Source organism: Eleginops maclovinus, chromosome 3 (assembly GCF_036324505.1).
Source record: "Eleginops maclovinus isolate JMC-PN-2008 ecotype Puerto Natales chromosome 3, JC_Emac_rtc_rv5, whole genome shotgun sequence".
NCBI classification, from domain to species: Eukaryota; Metazoa; Chordata; class Actinopteri; order Perciformes; family Eleginopidae; genus Eleginops; species Eleginops maclovinus.
In genome coordinates, this window is record NC_086351.1 from 10,708,742 (window position 1) to 10,727,746 (window position 19,005).

The 19,005-nt window shown below is 44.2% G+C and overlaps 2 protein-coding genes across 9 annotated transcripts in view; one reads left to right on the top strand and one right to left on the bottom strand.

The window, feature by feature from the left end:
* dap3 (death associated protein 3) overlaps positions 1-19,005 on the bottom strand; it is a 39,610-nt gene that overhangs the window by 12,104 nt on the left and 8,501 nt on the right. For all 3 annotated transcript variants that reach the window (XM_063878599.1, XM_063878598.1, XM_063878600.1), the window contains exons 2-8: positions 1,977-2,119; positions 1,754-1,795; positions 966-1,079; positions 715-816; positions 516-624; positions 323-415; positions 89-219 (exon numbers count right to left, since the gene is read on the bottom strand). In XM_063878599.1, the coding sequence (XP_063734669.1) occupies positions 89-219; positions 323-415; positions 516-624; positions 715-816; positions 966-1,079; positions 1,754-1,792 (588 nt within the window). In that variant the 5' untranslated portion in view covers positions 1,793-1,795; positions 1,977-2,119. The remainder of the gene's footprint in view (positions 1-88; positions 220-322; positions 416-515; positions 625-714; positions 817-965; positions 1,080-1,753; positions 1,796-1,976; positions 2,120-19,005) is intronic.
* Positions 3,481-18,604, top strand: LOC134861400 (histone-lysine N-methyltransferase ASH1L-like). 6 transcript variants are annotated; one of them, XM_063878588.1, is made up of 14 exons: positions 3,483-3,828; positions 6,472-7,301; positions 8,104-12,178; positions 13,493-13,829; positions 14,010-14,183; positions 14,271-14,365; positions 14,447-14,520; positions 14,655-14,700; positions 14,814-14,854; positions 15,448-15,515; positions 15,617-15,795; positions 16,272-16,372; positions 16,464-16,601; positions 16,669-18,604. In XM_063878588.1, the coding sequence occupies exons 2-13, from the start codon at positions 6,675-6,677 to the stop codon at positions 16,587-16,589; spliced, it is 5,943 nt and encodes a 1,980-aa protein (XP_063734658.1). In that variant the 5' UTR covers positions 3,483-3,828; positions 6,472-6,674; the 3' UTR covers positions 16,590-16,601; positions 16,669-18,604. The 6 variants fall into 6 exon arrangements, 4 of the variants coding, with proteins under 4 accessions (XP_063734660.1, XP_063734658.1, XP_063734657.1 ...); XM_063878587.1 differs by having other exon boundaries at positions 3,484-3,828; positions 16,686-18,604; XM_063878589.1 differs by having other exon boundaries at positions 3,484-3,828; positions 14,058-14,183; positions 16,686-18,604.

Sequence of the window (19,005 nt, forward strand, 5' to 3'; positions counted from 1 at the left end):
AAGAGTCATCAAGATCATGTTCTAAATTTACAGCCTGTTCAAATAGTGTCTAGTGACTGATGTTCATTAAAGCACACACGATAATTACCTTTGAGAGGAAGGGCTCGTTTGTGATTCGGAAGTTGCGTAACCATTCAGAGGCTTGTAAAGGCTGATCAAAGCGAGATTCATTATAGGATGACGGCATCAGCTCCTTACAGTTCTTCATCCAGATGTGAGCTGTATAAGAGAAAACACAAAAGACATAGGAGAATCAATGTTGATACTTTCTGTACAGAGGCAGCAGTTGATCCACTAGTATGTGTGATAGTGTTTGTCTTACCATCAGGAATATGCAGCACCAGCCACCCCTGTGTGTAGCAGAAGTGGACTGTGTGACAGAGAGACATTGTTTTCCCACTTCCAGCTAAGCCGTCTGAACAACTTGATTAAGGTTAACAACAGGTTAATCATAAGCATCAAGAGAACATGAACTGATTATCTGAGTGAGTCGGATTATGTGTTGTATAGGATACAGAATAAATATCGCAGTGACGGTTTGCTGAAGTCTGTTTTCTTCAGGTAAGATATGACCTCGAGAGATGGCTTCCTCACCATCATACAGGCTTCATTGAACGTCTTTAGCTAAAAAAAAAAAAACATACATGAATATTGGTTTTCATAGTACAAATAAAATAGATCAAAGTCACAAAAACACTGTACATAAGCACATACCTGTTGTTCAAAGCGCCCTGGGAGACCATGAGGGAACAGGGTGCGGATGTGTGGGGAGGGCAACGCGTAATACTGTCCCATGTGCTTCTCTGACTGACATGCCTGGAAAGAGATAAACAGTAAGCTTACAAACTGAAATTATTCAAATGTACCGACAACTGCTGCTACAAACGAATCTACTGCTATTAAGCAGGTTAGCTGTCATTCCCCTGCATTTTGGCATTATGACGAGTAAAACCAGATCTGCTTACCGGATCATTCTCTTGTGTTCTGAAAACTGAGAGGGGCTCAGGTTCTGACTCTACAACCACAGCTGCCTGCTGCTGCCCACATCCACTGGTATGAAGGGACCGTACATGCGTTACCTGTAAACATTTAACAGGGTAAATATTTCTGTATTCAAGCGCTATACATCAGGTGGCTATACACCATATGAGTCTTCAAGACACTGTTTAAAAAGGATAAAACTGAAAAATAATCTAAACAGACATGTGCTATGATCAACATTCAAGTGTCATTTAGATTAGATTAAGATATGTTGGGAGTATTAACAGTAATATACAAGAGTATTATGGTGAATAGAAGAGCACACAGGTGATGCTTTCCTGCCTGGCATACAGTACTGATCTGGATGCACATGTACCAAATGACAAAGTCTGTTATAAATGTTGGTTTGCTTGATTTTTTTAAGAACATACTGTAAACCCTACTATGTGAGCGATAATTCCCATGGATAGCTCTTTGAACAACATCGGTAAAACAATGGTTGTGTTAGTTTATTGATTTGTGTTCATTACATTTACCGGAAACTGTAAATTATGAAAGCATGTAATGCACCCCTCCACCCAAAACCGTACAGTTCTATGTTATAGATCAGTTTATCACCACAACCATCAATACACACATTTATTTCCTTCTAGTTTTGTAATCAGAGCAGCTGAACCAGGTCAAGAATATACATAAAAATAGATTTTGAACATACTGTCCAGTTTCTGCATCTTCTCCTTTAACTTAACCCTGCTGTTAACAGTGAGCTTACCGTTTGCCGTAGTCTGAAGGACAGTCTTTGGAGAGCCATGATCTGAAACAATCAAGACGACATTCATTTAAGTTAAATTAAAGGGAGAGCTAAAGAAGAGAACAGTGTGTATAACACAGCAGTGTCCTGTAACCTTGCGTAAACACTAAGCTAACAGCTAACTTAGCTGTGGTGCCCATCAGGAAACATTATCAATGCGGAGCTGGTTAAAGCGCAACTTTACCTGCTGCTGAGTTCATTAAAAATCACGGACGAAGATTTCGGTTGATGTCATCTACTGAGAAACTTCTCTGGAGGGATTTAAAGAGAGGGTAAACTGCACACCTCCAGGTAAAGTCAATGTGCCAGATCTGTCATGGGCACCGCTTCATGCTGTTCAGAGCAGGAAGTGACGTCACGCCATCACAATTATTTTTAGCCAATGAGGCGCTGCGAGTCAGGCAACAACAATTGAGGAAAATGGAGTATGTCATTTTGACACATTAAAATGTCATTAAATCTCTTGAATAGGATACATTTAACACATAAACGTTGTATTTACATATGGTACAATTTACATACATCAATGCAGAATAACACAAGTTACCCACCCACCATATTTTACTGGATTGTTTTGTGAAGTCCAATATTATTAAGACTCTTATAAGCTCTAAAAGATGCTGAGATGCTTTTCAAGTTTTTAAAAATGTTATATTGTTGAAATTATGTTTTTTAGTTCAATTTATTGGTATTGTAGTTTATCTGTACCATCATGTTTATTACATGTCGCCCATTGTTTTGCATATGTCTATTTAAATATTTTGTCTGTCTTTTAGAGGGATCTATTTAGTGTTAAAAACTTTAGTCTAAGCTAAATGTTGTCCTTTGTGCAGATTCATATATCCAAAACATCTTGTGTATACAGCAAACCCTCAGGAAGTTGTGGTTATTTACTAGGTAGAGGCTTTATTCACGATGAAGCGTATCTGCAGTGTGCTCTTAATGTGTATTTTAGAATTGTACACAGTTGTGTAAACATTGCATGGAAAACATGAGGAAATGGGGCCACTAAGAGCCCAAAAGTATTAGTCACTGGACCAAGCTGTAGTGTTTATCCTGAAAACAACCAAACCTCAAAAATGTGTTGTTGTTTTCTACTATCGATATTACTTGATACAACTTAATTAACACAAAAGTAAAAGCTTTACAAATTAGGAAAGTTATATTGTTATTATTAAAATCATCATGAATATTACAACTATACAGTTAATTATCTTATAATAATTGTAGGTTCACTTGGTAGTAGGTTAAATAAATGTTGTGTCATTCCTGTTAAGTAAATATAGTTTGTGGTTTTGGATTTATATTTCCTCATTAACTGATACATAATAAACATCTCTCATGTATTAACTTTTGAATAAGTGCTTCCCTCCAGCCTGCCTTTCCTTCCTCTCCCACTAGAGCAATCCCATATTACGTTACAGCGACACAACTTTTTAGCTGCTCCCCAAATTCCTAACAGCAGCCCACTTTAGACAAGTCGTCGCCATTTTATTAAGTCTAAATAGCCCTCCCCAATCTCCTGCTATGAACCGCAATGAGATCCAGTATTTTATCTCCTCGTCTCCCCACATGAAAATGGCCACGCAATTGCATTCCCGCACTTCTATATGTCACAGCCTATAACCCTGCGCACACACTGCTGCAGTCCCGTCATCCGGACACGTTAACAGCTTGTGTGTGCACAATCTCAGCCATTATTACTAGCGGTGAGCGATGTAACTTTCCCCGAGAGAAGTGGGCAAAAACAAGAGCCGCTGTAGTGTAACCAGTCCGCCACCTAGCTGCAGAGACGCGCCGATCTGTCGACTGTATGATTATGAAAACACCCGCGCCAATGTTGTTGCACAGTAGGCTCCGCGCTCCGATGAGGCTTAAACTCGGTTTTAGGAGGTGTTTTAACCTCTGCTTGCGTTAGTTATGTAATCAAAGCAACATCTAATGCGCCAAAAGCTCGGGATTGCAGAAGGGGGGAGCAGGACAGCAACACCTTAACCTCATGCCGAAACGCAGTTGGCTCCGGGACGCGCTCTCGGGTGAGTAGCCTACGTAGCCTTATTACAGATTTTCATGGCAGTCTGTATTAATGTGTGCAGGCCTGTCATCAACAGCGAGCTCTTAGCCTTGTAGTTTACTGGTAATGTTGTGCATCCGCGTTGCGCTAATTTTATCCCCTTGTTGCCGAGTATGTTTCTCCCCCTGTTCTCCGTGCACGGTGATATTTCTTATTTCAATGTTGCTGACACCAGCAGAAGGGCTGGTAGAGGACAGATAGAAGAGAGGAAAAGGTGGCTCGGGGACTAATCCACATTAATAACACCACGAGCACACATTTTGACGCTACCCCACTTCCATGTTGAGTTTCAATTTTTGTATATTTCAGGTCGCTTAAACGTGTTTTATTTTTTATTTTTGGAGACAGGAGTGACGACAACAACAACACGTGCATGTGTGTATCTTTTGTAAGTGCGACAGCATCAGGCGGATAGTGATTTTCAGTGGTGCGCAAAGTCATTTTTGAGAAGGAAGCCCCTGTTGACGTCCTCAGTAAACCAGTGAGTGGTTGCTCAAGTGCGGTAACACCCCCACTGCCCATACTGTATCTACAGTAGCAACATCTGTCAACCTACGCAGCTGCGACCTGGGTACACAATGTACGATCAACACACTTATAATACACTAACTAGTAAAAAGTGTGTGTGTGTGAGAGAGAGAGAGACTCACGTGAGAAACTTCCCTGTATCTGTGGAGTGGGGCTTTAGTATTTTAAGATGCCATCACAGCAGCCCTAATTTCCAGCAGGGCTTCTGTGCTCCTGCTGTTGTCAGGCAGAGGATAATGGTGTTGTAGTTATTGATGATAACACCGTCATGGGATGGTGATGATGGCTGGAAATATGGAGGGCCATTATCATGATTTAATCGTCACCTTAGAGCCGCCGAGGAACCCACACTGACTGCAGCGTCAAGTCCACCCATCATCCTGTCACTGGAAATAGCTTCTAGTCTAATGTTGGAATAATTTTGAGTTATGTTTGAGAGGTATAGCTCTGGAGAGTATAAAAAGCTATAAGTATGCACTTTCACTGTTATTGAATGGGCTTGCCCTTTTAAGTTTGAAAACCTGCCACTCTTATTCCTTACTTCGCTCTTCTTCACGCGACAGGAGTCAAACTTCTTCTCGTGCCTGTATCTTCTTCATGCAGGTTGGGCCTTGGGAGAAGAGGTCATGATAAAAGAGGCTGCAGTTTTCTAAGAGGACCACTGTCCATCTCTGTGCTCATTTTATTTAATTGTAAGGAAGTTTGGCCTCGGAAATGCTTTTCAAAACTGTTACATAACAGTTACTGGAACAGATGTTTATTCGAGCTCTGTACGATTCAAGGAAAGAGTTTGGGTGTGGAGGGACCAAGAGGCAGGAGAGATAGCCCACTGAGCTCTTAAATGAAAACATTATCTGAGATGCTTTTGTAAGTTTAAGTAGGCAGTTTGGGGCGTTGAGAGACAGATGAGCTATTTCATAAGAAGCTCTCATGAGAGGACTGCAAGAAAGCTTGGCGGGTGTGTTTTATTAGAAAATGGATGAGCAAGTGAATATAATGAAGGAAGCATGACAGAAGATGCTGCTTCCCTTCGATATGTTAAAAACTGGGCTGAACACAGGACAAGGGAGAGTGGAAGTTTTATTTCTGTTGAGGAGAATGTTTTTTTAGGCTGTGTTTCTTGCTATAATGTCACATTAAAAGGCAATTTACAATGGGGTCAATGAAAAGCTTACTTGACTAAGAGGAAGCAATGGGAGGAGGAGGAATTTGCACTCCTTTCCAAAAATAAGTTTTACCCTTTCCTACGGATTTGTGTTACCACTACTGAAAGAGGAGGAGGGGAATGGTCTGACTCTGAATGGAGGGATTTAGGTTGAAGAGGAGGAAAAGAACGAAGTGGAGGAGGAAATATGGTTTTGATTAACATGGATACAGTGTATGAGTTGACCATTTTACTGTGTGGTCTACAGAGAGAGAGAGAGAGAGAGAGAGAGAGAGAGTAGATGGGACTAATAGAGAATGCATGCAAAAGCTTTCTGCCCAACATGAAAAGGGGAGTTTCGGAGAGAAAAGAAAGTACAGCAGAGGGAAGGGTGGGTGGAGAAGTGCTTGTGGGAGTAGCTGAGAACAGAAGGCGCAAAGACAGTGGGGAGAGAAGGGGAGGAGACTAGATAAGTGACTGAATTAGTCAGGAGCTGATTGATTGATATATTGATTTGGGAAGAGGAGGCGGAGTGAGCATAAGTAAAAGGTTTGGGCAGTGTTTGCTGTCTTTCAGAGCTGCCGTTATTTACAGATTACTTGAGAAAACCAGCTGCGGCTGTTATTGAAGAATGTGAGTAGGTCTTTCTTCCAGTTTGTGCCAACATTCTGGGAATCTGTGGCGCTGATTGCCCCCCTGGGTGAGGAGATCTGTAGGTTCTGTATGATGAGATCATCTCTGTGGACACAGACTTAAGCACCTCTCCACAGCTGCCTGCAGGAAGGGTACTTTCCCTTCGATTCCTGTACTGCTGCTACTCAGCATCTGAGCTCACTGAAATGACTAATCACTGGCCTCTCTATCTTTCTGTCTGTGTCTTACTGTCTTTTCTTTTTCTTTCTCTTTCTCTCTCTCCCTCAAACTCCATCTCAGTTCAAGCTTAAAGGACCAGAGGAAGACCTTCGTTCGCTGGATAAAAAGCCCAACTGATCTTGGACTATATCAGGATATTATTTTTGGGAATCTAAACCTACATTCTGCTCTTTGCTCTTGAGTACAGAAACCCAACCGGGGTAATTTAAAAGTGTTAAACTGGGGACCCCACAGGTTCCTGCTTCTCCCCCCTGACTTCTCTGATGGACCAGAGAGTGAAGGGGGGAACCCCTCCAACCACAAACTCCACTGTGGACCCCACCCCTGCATCTGAAGACTCTGAAGTTTCAGAGAAAAAGCGATGGGGTGAGGGGGATGCAGATGTTGGGCAGAAGGAGGAGGAGAAGAGAGGAGCAGGGAAAAAGAGAGAAGGGGACAAGGGGGCAGTGCTGGAGCTGCTCATCGAGGGCCGCTGTGGAAGCACAGGGCAACAACAGCTTCAGATCTCTGGCAGGGAGACCACCTGCCCAGAGGGAAATGTACGACTCCGCATTGGGCTCCAGGCCAAACGCACCAAGAAACCGCCGAAGATCTTGGAAAGCTATGTCTGCAAGCCCACCATCAGGACCTATCAGAGGCAAGCTAGGGGGGTGCTAAAGGGCGATGGAGAAGGGGGACAGCAAAACAAAACCAGCTCTACTCCAGTCGAGGCAACCAGAGATCAATGCTCAGTGTTGGATGCTGTCCAGACCACGTTCAAACAAAATGCATCTGCTGCTTCACCACCAGTTGCAATATTATCATCGTCATCACAGCCAGCGTCTACCACAGCTTCCAAGACAGTCTCAGTCCCTGCCATTATCAGCCAGGGAACCAAGTCTGCCAAACAGGTAAGTAAAGTACAAGGGTACACACTCACACACAGATAAACTTCATGTTAGCTGCTCTGCTTTAGTTTTTGCAGTTCATCACCAGACATGCTTATGTGGTGCAAATTGCCCCAGCTTTGTGCTCAGTTGTAATAAGGTCAAATGAGCTATTGTCTCAAGACTGAAACCTAAGTAGCTCATTTAAAGAAACAGACCTATAAATAGGAAAACAGCACGGCAACCACTTGGAGCTATTACAGACATTGGTCCATCAGTCCCTATGACAATCACCCAAGGGAAAGCTTATTACTTTAGCTGCAGAAAACGCCACTCAAGCTGCAGCATACCAAAATTATAGGATAAGTACAAAATGTCAAGCCTTCTCATCTGTATGAGTGGCAATTTATAGCTACCAATAGCAGGGCTTTCTCTCTCTCTTTCTGTCTCTCCATGGCTCTCTATATCAGTCCCTCTCTTCTATTTTTACATCCGCTCTTTCCTCTACCTGCTCTCATTTATCTTTCACTCCCCCCTGTCCCTGTCCCACTCCCGTTCTCTCTGTTTCTCTGCCTTTGTATTTCTCCTTTCTGTGTCAACCCCATTCTTGTTTCCATCACCTCACTCTCCTTCTCTTCAGTATGCCCTCTTTTCCTTGCCTGATTGAGTCATTTTGTCCTCACTCTCTCTTTTAATGGGCAGACAAAAGCAAAAGCATTTCAGTGGTTGTCTCTTTCCCATTGTACTTCAATGTTGTCAACCAACATCTAGTGAAAGCCACAGCCATTGTTTTCTATGACAGATATTTTGTGTTTGCCATCCCTAGGTTCCTGTCAAACTGGCTGATAAGACGGAGGTGAAATCAAATAGTTCATCTGAGAGAGTGAAGAAAGAGAAGCTTCCTAATATCAATGGGCAGACTATCAATGCAGGACAGAAACCCTGCTCGCCTACAATAGACCAGACAGTTTCCTCCACACCTACCGACGCAGGCATCCAAGTCCCATCTGCACTGGAAACCAGGAATGAAGGAAAGAACTCCAAGAAACATAATGGTTTGGTTCAGACAACAAAACAGAAGGGACTATCTAATGGGAAAAGCTCTGCTGGCATCCATGGCACTTCCACCTCGTCGAAAAGCAAAGTTGGAAAACAGAGCAGTTTTTCCTCTGTTTCCTCCATGGACTCTTCAGCAAAACCTCCAGTCTCCATCAGCTCCCATAAAGAACTCAGCCTTTCCACCAAGAGTAGGCCAGACTCTCCTTCCTCTTATTCAGCCACCCCTAAACCACAGTCCTCCCTCTCTGTGGATATCTCCTCTGCCCAGTCTAAAGATCAGGATCCCCCTCTAGAGAAAAAGAGAGACAAAGAGAGGAAAGCAAAGAAAGAGAAACGGAAAGACAGAAAATCTAAGCGAGATAAATTGGAGGCTGAAACAGCAAAGAGTGAGATCAGAAAGGATGAAGGAAAGAAGAAGAAAAAGGATAAAGGGAAGGATAAAGGGAAGGAGGGGAAATCAAGGCACAGTAAAGAAAAGGATGAAAGACTGAAGACTGATGATATTTTGAGGGATGAGTTAATGATTGAAAAAGGAAAACCTGAGCTGAAAAAAAGGGATAAACTTAGCCCAGACAGACAACAAACAGAGGATAATAAATGTGGAGAATCAGTTGATATTGGTAAACTAGATAAAACATGTCAAATAGTAAATACAGGCAGATCAGATGAGAAAGAAAAGACGGATGACGGTTGCAAGCCAGTTAAACAAGCAGAGCCAGCAACAGGTGACACCAGTAAATCAAAAGAACAAGATGTCACAAGACATTCAAATGTGCCTCCAAGCCACCCCTCTTCTTCTGCTCCGCTGTCTTTGCCCACTCCCTCTGCCCGTGCCCCTATTTCTCCCCCTCGTTCCCCCCAAGAGCAGGACAGCCGTCCGCTCAAGAAACGCAAAGCCAGACGGCCCAGCTGGACCAAGCTTGTGCAACGAGCTCAGAGGGCAGAAAATCAGGAAGCCCCGTCAGGTTCCCAACATAATCCTCTACATAGCTTTCCCCAAAACCCCAAGTCCCCCCTTCCTGCCAAGGCCACCATTCAGCAGACTGATGAATCCCGACAATCTCCGTCTAGCTCTGTAACCAGCAGCTGCTCCCCACTCTCTTCTGCAACCAAACCTTCATCCCCAAAGCAGGGTCACCCCACATCAGACCTTAGCCACCATGCTTCCAGATGCCAAATAACCCCTGCCCGAAAAAGAGGCCGCCCTAAAACCCCGAGCTCTAGCTTAGATGAACCTCCCCCTAAACTTTCACCCAATGCTATCCCTACTGATGTGCCTCTTCTGGGGTGTGACGCAGTTCAGAAAGCCCCTGTGCTAGAGCCAAGTCCCAAACTGCAGTGTGCCGCTCAGTCTAAATCCAGTCCCAAGAAGCGTGGCCGTCCTCCCAAACAACCACTCCCAGAAGACCAGAGTGGAGACGCACTGAATCGCACTGACAGGAATAAAGATTGTCATCCTTCTGAACAGGGGAACAGGCAGCTAAAGATCAGGAGATTGATTAATGAGATGAAGAAAAGAAAGAAGAAGAGGCTTCACAAGGTAATGCTTTCTGGGTATGTGGGAAAGGAGGGAAGGGGAGGCCAGGCAGCGAATGGCGAGACCTCTCTGGGAATTTGCAAATCGATAGAGGCTACAACAGTAAACACACTCTCAGCCCTGTCATCTTCCTTTGGGAGTAAGCTGGGCCCTCAGATCAATGTGAGCAAGAGAGGGACGATCTACATGGGCAAGAGGCGAGGACGCAAGCCAAAAGCCCTAACATCTTACCTTAATTCCAAGAGCGCCACTCAATCATCCCTGTTTACCACTTCCTCTGAACCATGTCTCTTCTCCTCTAACCAACCCCAGCCTCCTTCCTCTCATCCATTTCCCTCCCCATCTCTCACACACTCCAGTGGGGCCCAAAGCCCTTATAGTGAAGGAAGCCTCACAGAACCAACATCCTCCCTACTTTTTCCTCACTCCTTCTCCCTTCCTTCCCCATCGTCCTCCTGTACCTCCCCACGCCCTCCCTCCTCCTCATCCCTCTCTCCCTTTGTGAAGAAGAGTTGTCCATGTCAGGGAAGGCATCACTTCCCCTTTCACCAGTCTTCATGTAAGCTTTCCTGTCCCACCCTTGCGTTGCATCACACACCTGGCTCTCCCAGCCACCTAAAAGAGGCCAACCCCTCCCCCAGGAGTGAGTCGCACAGCGAGGAGACGCTGCCCAGCGACAGCGGGATTGGAACAGATAACAACAGTGTTTCTGAGCGAGCAGAGAATAGGGGAGTTCGAGGCATGTTCAGGTTGGGTCAGGGGTCAGGGGTTATTCTAGGGGGACAAAAGCACCTCTCCTCTCTTGTGGACCGTCCCTCTCCTGTCTCTTCCCCCCTTTCTCTCATGCCAAGACACACAAACCCCATCAGCAACTCCTCTACTCTGGAGCGGCACAGAGACAAACACAGGCACAGGCGGAGGGATTACGACTGTTCCTCTGCCTATAATTGCTTGTGCCCCTGCCCAGGACACAACAAGTGCACTCATTCTGACTTTTACCCTTGCCTTGGGCACAATGCAATGAAGAGACAAAAAAGTAAACATAAGAAGAAACACCAGCAGCTGCACATGCAGGATCCAGAGTTTCTGGCCGAGTTAGAAGATCTGATCGGTCAGTTCAGCGAGGTACATATTGGGCGGCGTGGTTGGGCAAGGACAGGCCTGGGACAGGGCTATGATGGGAGTGGTAATGCTCCTGGAGGAAGGCGTCATCACTCCCCCTCCCATTCTCTCCGCTCCAACATCTTCAGGATAAATCTGAATGGCTTCTACTCGCCTCACCCTTCATCTTACGCTGGTAATCCCTCCTTCTCCCCCCAGCCGTTCTACCCCTGCCAGCCTTTGCATTGCAATAGGAAGCAAGATCGCAGGCAGTGTGGTTGCCCTTCAAAGTTCCAGGAGACCATTGAAAATATGGGATACTACAGCAGCTATCCTCCAGCCACAACACTTTACCACCACCTCCCCAGCTCCTATCCAATTCCCTCTCCGCACCAGTATGCCCCCCATCAGTCCCATCATGCCCACTTCCTCCTCAACCCTGCCAGGTTCCACAGGCGGAGGAGCAGGTTGCTGAGGGAAGGAGCTTTAGGAGGCGAGGCTGAGGGAGATATGGGGGGAGGCAGTGGAGGAGGCCCACACCTAAGCTCAGGGTTCACCTCCAGCCTCTCCTGTGGCTGTGGGAGGAGCGAACACAAACACAAACATAAACATCGACACAGGCACTGCGAGAGAGACATGGATGACGAGGAGGAGTTGCATGAGGATGAGGAGGAAGATAGGAGGGAGAGGGAGGTGTTAGCCAGTTCAAGGTCAAGGTCAGGGTTCATTTTGGGGCAAGGAGAAGGAGGAAGGAAAGGGGCGAGAGGACTGGGGTCCACTGCTGCTGCCACATCGTCATCCTCAGCAGAAAGGTACAAACACACATCTCTCACCTCACTGGGGTTGGGTTCCTCTCACCTATCGTCATTTGGAGGAAGCTGGGGGGGCCTGGGCCAGAATTGGAAAAGATTTGGGGGCCTTGGAGGGACAGGATTTGGAAATTCATCTCCCAGCTGGAAAGGCTTTAATGCGGAGTACAATACAGGCAGACTGATTGCATCAGACGGAGAAGACGAAGACGGTGAGGATGAGTCAAACCTTTACAGGACATCCCCGCCTCCAACACACACCAACCTGTTCACATCAGCTGTCGTGGCAACAGGGGGGAGGGGTCTGAAGAGCGGATTGCCCAGTAGGAATCCAGGAAGTGGAGACAGATTGTGGAGGAGAGATGAACCAGCATGGACAGAGAGGAGAGGAACAGGTGAGGATGCATGAATGGTTTAATCAATAAATGAGGGAATGAATGAGTGCTGGTGTACCTCCTGTCTGATGGCTGTGAGGTCATGTTAACATTAGTCCTAAAGTCTGTGTAAACACTGCAGTGCTGGGAACTGTCTATACTGATAAATGCTACAACTTTGTTAATATTGCTTATGATAATTGAAACAGCAACAGCACACAAATCATGACAGATAGCTGAGTGAATAGGTTTTTATGCAAAGAGGCTCTTTGCACAGTATGACTTGCACAATGTAGGGATGAAATTGTGGCACAAACAGTTTGCCCAATATAGAGACAGTGTTTTTTTCAGACTCCATTCTTTTTATAGCCAATTTCAGTCTCCCTCTTCTGTGCAGTAGACGTGCCTAATACACCCACACACACACACACACACACACACACACACACACACACACACACACACACACACACACACAAATGCAACCACTCTGTTGGAATTTTTAAAAAGTGTTATAGCAGGAGGGCTGCATCTTGATGGGAAACTTCCAGGAAATCTTTGAAATCTTCCCTGCCTGCAGCGAACCGCACGCTGTTGCAGCCCTGGGCTACTCAGTGAACACAGTCATTAGTGAACCACCAGATCGGCTATTTAAAGTCTGGCCTACCCCTCACTGCTGGACAACAGGGCTATTTGACTTGGAAAAATTCAATAAGGAAAGAGTGGTCAGTCTTGTCAGGGTCTGTGGAAAATAAGACAAAAAGATAGATGACTTCAGGAGAGATTGATGAAGGAATAGCACGGAGGTCAGAATGGGGGCAAGCAGAGGTTTTGCAGGAAAAATGTTTTTTTGAAAAGATGCCAAATACACTCATTATAAATTCATCATCTAACTAAACACACATGTGTTTTGAGGTGCAGCACCCTACCACGGGCACATTCATCCACATTTCTTGTCTCTTTCTTTGCCTGCTCAGCCTTTTGAGATTGTGTTTCCCATTAACTGAATGTGCAAAAACAATTTCATTGGATGAGTGCATATGTGTGCATGCTTACATTAGCAAGTATGCAACTTTCCATTCTTGTTCTTTTTTGCGGTAAATGTGTGTACATAAATCACTTCTTAATGCATTTCCCAGAAGTGAACAGTTAGAGGAAATGTTGTGACTCATAATCTGTGTCCCATCCGCATGACTCAGCCCAGACTGGCCTCACCTCACACCTCCTGCTGGCTCAATCACTGATCCACATCTGTCTCATTTCCTTTACGCCACTTACACCCCTTCTGCCTTTCTCTGCCACAACCCCTCCCTCTTTCCATTTCAATGACTGCAGGTTTACAAGGTGACTCAAGAAGCCGCGGGCAGCAGAAAAATGTGCCAACGCTCGACAGTGTAGCAGGGGGAAAAAAGAGAAGGCCAGGACGGCCCAGAAAGAACCCACTGCCCTCTGCTGTATCGTCCCCCACACACTCATCTGCAGCTCCCTTCGTGTCATCCAACGACCACTTGCCAGGACATAACAGAGATGGTAGAGAAGCTGTAGGGAGTAAAGAAGGGCCAGAGAGAGAAAGAGGAGGTGACACCATCCAGCAGGTGACTGAGTTGGAGCTGCAGGCCAGGAGGAAGAAGCGACAGAAGAGAAAACATGGTGACTCTCCCTGTCAACAGAGGTAAACACTCACAAATGTATTATAAAGTACCTGAGCTGGTTGATTTAGAAATTCAATACAACCACTCACTATTGCTATATTAACCCACTGTTTTCAGCACTGTGTGCTAAACCAGTGCCTTTCTCTCTTTCTCTTTTTCCTCTCTATCTTTCTATCTCTCTCTTCATGCTTTCCTTTTAGTGTCGCTGAGGATAAACCTGAGTCTGACACCCTCCCTGAATGTTTTAGCCAGTCAGAGCTCGACCAGGCTCCATCTCCACCAGAAACCATCCTAAGAGAGGAGAGGGAAGACGAGCCTCCCAGGAAGACGTTTCTAAGGGCGGGTCTTTACTCTGATGATTACAAAATTATAGAGTGAGTTGACTGAATTCAAAAACAAATTTAAAACTTTTTTATCTTATCAATTTTTAAGTTAATGTATTAAATTTGTCTCTTATACAGCCCGCCCTCCCAAGCCCAGCAGTTGTGCAGAGAGAGTATAGAAGACACTCCAGGGGAGCGTGAATACAGCCTTTTACCTGCTCCAATAAATGTTGGTAAGTACAAGGACAAAGGATATAGTGATGTAGTTTGTTGTAGCTGTGATAGTTCATCCAAACTTTCTTTTTGTCCTCCAGGGAAGTACCTAAGGCTGAAGCGGATTAATTTCCAGTTACCTTATGATGTGATGTGGCTGTGGCAGAACAATCAGGTACTGAAGAGCCCTGTAACACAGAATCAGGAAGTTAGTCAGTCAACTTGAAGCATCATTGGAGATAAAATGTTATGATACAAGGAGATTTGTGGAATGAGTTCGCATGTAATTCTCATGTTGTGTTGTCACAGCTTCACAGCCAGCCTGCTGTTCCCCTGAAGAGGAAGCGGCGTTACTGTGAGTTCGGTAGCTAGCTTTGGAGGTGTTATCTTCAGGTTTAGTTGATTTAGTGTCAGATAAATTCACTCATACTGCAACTTACTGTGTTTCTGCCTCTCTTTGTCATTCAGGCCGGCTGAAGGTGAAGAGTTTATCCTCTCATCAGACAGCGGTGAGTTCTTCTGGCTTCAGGCTGTTTCATTCTATTGAAAAATAAATAATTTTCCACCCCTAGAGTTGAGTTGTGTTATTATTGTTGGTGCCAAAAAGACAACCAGATTTTCTTCAGTTTTTTCTCAAAGCTACCAACAACACAGGACACACTGCATTTGTTTTAAAACTAAAGGAGGCATTGATTATATATATTTTTGGTCCATTGATTTTCACATGAAGTAAATCTAGTTGTTATTTTATTCTTATAAAGATGGCTACAGCTTACAGCCTAGTTTAAAACTTGAATCTAAGTGTGATAATACACGTGATCTAGTAGTATTAATATTTGGCTGATTTAGTTAATTACCTTGTAGAAAGAACACTTTTATCCCTCTCCCTCTTTGACTTCTTTGCCCCCTCCGTCAACAGGGCTTACACAGTTTACATTACTTAAGTTTTCCTTTACCAGTGGACAGCAACAGTAATCAATTTTTTTGTACTTTAGGCTAGAATTGCGTTGTAAAACAGGGCTTATAGATAACAAATCTCAACTCAGATGTGATCGTAATTTTACTGATTAGTCTTAAAACTTTCACCTTTCTTTCTTTACAGGAGAGCTCTAGTGAAATTACCGGCTTGTATCCCCATCTCGACCTGGAGCCTTTGACCGGTGTTGAGAGGTATGGAAATAACTCAATTCACATGTCAAGAGAAACTACTTGATGCATTGTTACTGAACCAATGTCAGTGAGCTAATAGTTCTCCCTGCGTGCCGGTCCAGGAGCTTTGTGGTGAAACATCACGTCTTCCTTGTGAGGAACTTGGAGATGGTGAGAGACAGACAGATCCGACTGAGGATAGAGAGGGAGAGGAAGAGAGACGTGGAGGAAGAGGGGAGGGACTCATGTCATCTGTCCTGCGATGGAGCCGATGATGGGGAAGAAAGCCACATCAAGTCAGGTCCATGAAGCAAGTGTGTGTGTTAGTTTTTGTTTCTGTAGGTGTTCGTGAATGCATCCGTGTATGTGTTTCAACTCTATACTTTTTAATTTCAACGTCTATACAGATTTCATCTGGTGTCCTGTGCTGTGTGTTTTTTCTGTGTGGATGGATGTGTATGTGTGTGTGCACTGCTTACAGCCCGTCATCCTCATGTTTGGCTTGTCACTCCATATCATACTCAGCAGAAACTAAGTGGTTTTCCAACCACAGAATTTGACCCTGCAGAAATGTTTCCCTATTTCTATCATCCATCGCTGGTGTCCATGAACCAAGCCACAGACTTTCCCCTAAAGCAGTCAAACCACACCATTTCCATCAAACACTCACTGACTGGTTGCAGAGGAAAGGAAAGGGAACTAAGCACATCACATCATTACAGACGTATCTGTAAAACGATTTGCTTTTTTCAATACTGTTTGACCTCTGACCCTCAGATCAGCAAGCAGGGGGCATGGTCATTGAGGGGACGGTTATCAGCAGTGACGAACACCATCAGAGTCAAGACACCTCCAGCTTGCTCACTGCCAGCCCCAGTGTGAGTGAAGCCCTACCAAAACACAACAAAAAAATCCACATCAATAACAAATCTGCTTTTGAAATGAATTGTGCAAACTTGTTTACTACAGCCCAACCAAACCCAGAACAGACAACAGGAGGAGAGAGAGGAAGAAAAACCAGAAGAAGAGGTCTGCACCAGAGAACAGAGAAGAAAACGGCTGAATGATTTACTTTTGACCCTGCAGCATTCATAAGCTAACTGAGAGGTAAGCAGAGCCTTGCACACAGAAACACAAGGGACTCGGAGATGTATATGCATTGTCTTCTTGATAGTATCTTGTTTTACGTAGGTGGGACCACTCTGAGAAAGGGACCAGGCCCACCACCGGACAGATGGACAGGAACTGATGTCACAGCACTGCTACCAACAGAAGTAGTGCCACAGAGAAAAAGCGAGAAAAAGGAGAAGAGGGATGGAGAATTATTGCGGCTGAAAAATGCAAGAAAGACATCTCACACACTGACAAATGAGTGTGGTGAACCGAGCACTCTGAAGGGCATCATACCAAGGATGAAACCATGGCAACACTTCTTTTGTCCAAGAGGCGAGGGATGAGAGAATCTGAGTTAAGACTGTCCCGGATGAAAGAAAGAAACAGACCAGCTGAAATGAATTTGCACTAGTGCTGGATGATCAAGCACACTAAAGACTGTATGTATGTATGCTGAGTGGACACACTATAAACACATACACTTTTACTTCGACACCTTAAGCAAACTAGGAAAGACAGACATTGGTCACAGACTGAAAGTGGACATATATGGTACGCAGCATTTCGGTTCTGACGTTTCCAGGGGTCAAGGAGCTCAGGAGCTGCCTGGGGGAACACAAATGTAGCCTGGGCCCAAAGTAGGTCAAAATTGAACCCTCAGTTACTCGTTAAGCTTTCAAAGTCACTTTGCACCTTTGGGAAACTAGACAAGGAGTGAAGTGAAAGCTGTTGAGAGACAGTGGTAGGTTTTCCTTCACTTTTCCAAGACAGTGTCTGCTATGTACCAGTGAATAGGCAGGGGAGGGGGTGGGCTTAGTGATAGGAATTTTGGCATTGCTGCAAGAGAATTTCTAATGAGGTTTTAAGAAAGAAGTTATTTTTTGAAAAAAAGGACAGCTTGAGCGCTGTCTGTTAAAGAGATGGGCAAAATATATTCATGATAGGAATGTTTATTGTTGACTATTTTCAGTATTGCTTCCTGGGGAAGGGAGAGAGATGGATAAAAAGTGTTTTGTTTACTTCAGGCTGCCTTTGAGAATGTTTTTGCTCCCAAGCAATGACAATCAGAATGTCCTTGGGGGAGAAAGGAGAGAAAACTAGAATTGATTTTCCCCAAATGCTCTGTAGAAGTGCCATGTTGTCTTGTGTACGTACCTAAGTGAACTCTCATGCAGTCTTTAAAAGCAATATCTTCTCTGATAAGGACTATATAAGGAATTATATGTTTTTTTTGGTTGTGAATATTTGAGGATAGGAGGTCATTTTTCTGTACAGTTGCAAAGTAGATTGTTCTCCTTTTAGGAACATTGGGTTAATCCACTTAGTGGGAGAAACCATAACGTTTAGTTTCATGTGAATGTACATAGAGAGAGAGACGTGTTTTCCTCCTATCAGCAGTAGCGTGTACAATGAGTATTATACATGACAATACTATTGGGATAATACATACAACCTAATAATCATTTATTTCATTTTACTAACATGTTTTTAACGGATTATACAGCTGACCAATATATCAGTAATTTGTCCCTAAAATTGACTATGATTGTATGATTTCTTTTGTAGATTAAATAACTCGTCACCTTTTTTAGCTGAGCATATGCTTTTTTTGGTCAGACAATCAGTGACAGTGAAATAGTTTTGCCAGTGTTAAATATCTGCTCTCTTTCAGTAGTGTGGCTTCTAATAACAAGCCGAGAAAGTGCAATTTCTTTGACTGTTTACATACTGTATGTATATTTTTCCTCTTTCCTTTTTTAACGTAAAACACTACATTATTGCCAGTGGATGATTAACTTTATAGCAAAGGTACACATAAAGAGTTATTTATCTAGTTTGCATGACATGTAACCTTTGCCTGTTGCCTCTGATGATGTGCATCTCAAAAAAACAAAACATCAAAAAACAGTTATAACTCAATGCCATAGAATGTCAGCTCAGATCTTTTGCCTCTATAACCATAATAATAAAAGCATTTTATGTCTACTAGTATTAAACCCTGCAGACTCTCTGTGTTTTCGTTGCCAGGCCCTCTTGCTGTGTGCGTGTGTGTGTGTTTTGGGAGGTTACTGCAGCGATTTTAATCAGCTTCAGCTAACAGTGCTATCTAGTGGTGTTAGATTGTATATCTCACTCAGTGTTGTCCTCCATAATGACCCACAATGGAGGACGTTATCAAAAGGCCCACGGTTACAAGATGGGGGAGGGCTGCAGCTCACTCCTGAGATTTATTCTCCTCTTCACGCCCTTCACCACATCCGAGGGCACCCTGGGATTTTTTGATCTGAGCAAAGCAGTAATACAAATCACCTCTAGTGTGTAGTGTATTGAAAGTGTTTTACAGATTCTCTACTTGCTTTGCGATTAAAATGCAGGTCGTTTTCTGTCACATTTCAGA

Excerpts from the sequence above, each read along its gene's own strand:
- LOC134861400 (XM_063878588.1), top strand. The coding sequence starts at position 6,675 with ATGGACCAGAGAGTGAAGGGGGGAACCCCTCCAACCACAAACTCCACT. Across the intron at positions 13,830-14,009 it reads GACTCTCCCTGTCAACAGAG|TGTCGCTGAGGATAAACCTG; the intron begins GTAAACACTCAC and ends CTTTCCTTTTAG. Across the intron at positions 14,521-14,654 it reads GGCTGTGGCAGAACAATCAG|CTTCACAGCCAGCCTGCTGT; the intron begins GTACTGAAGAGC and ends GTGTTGTCACAG.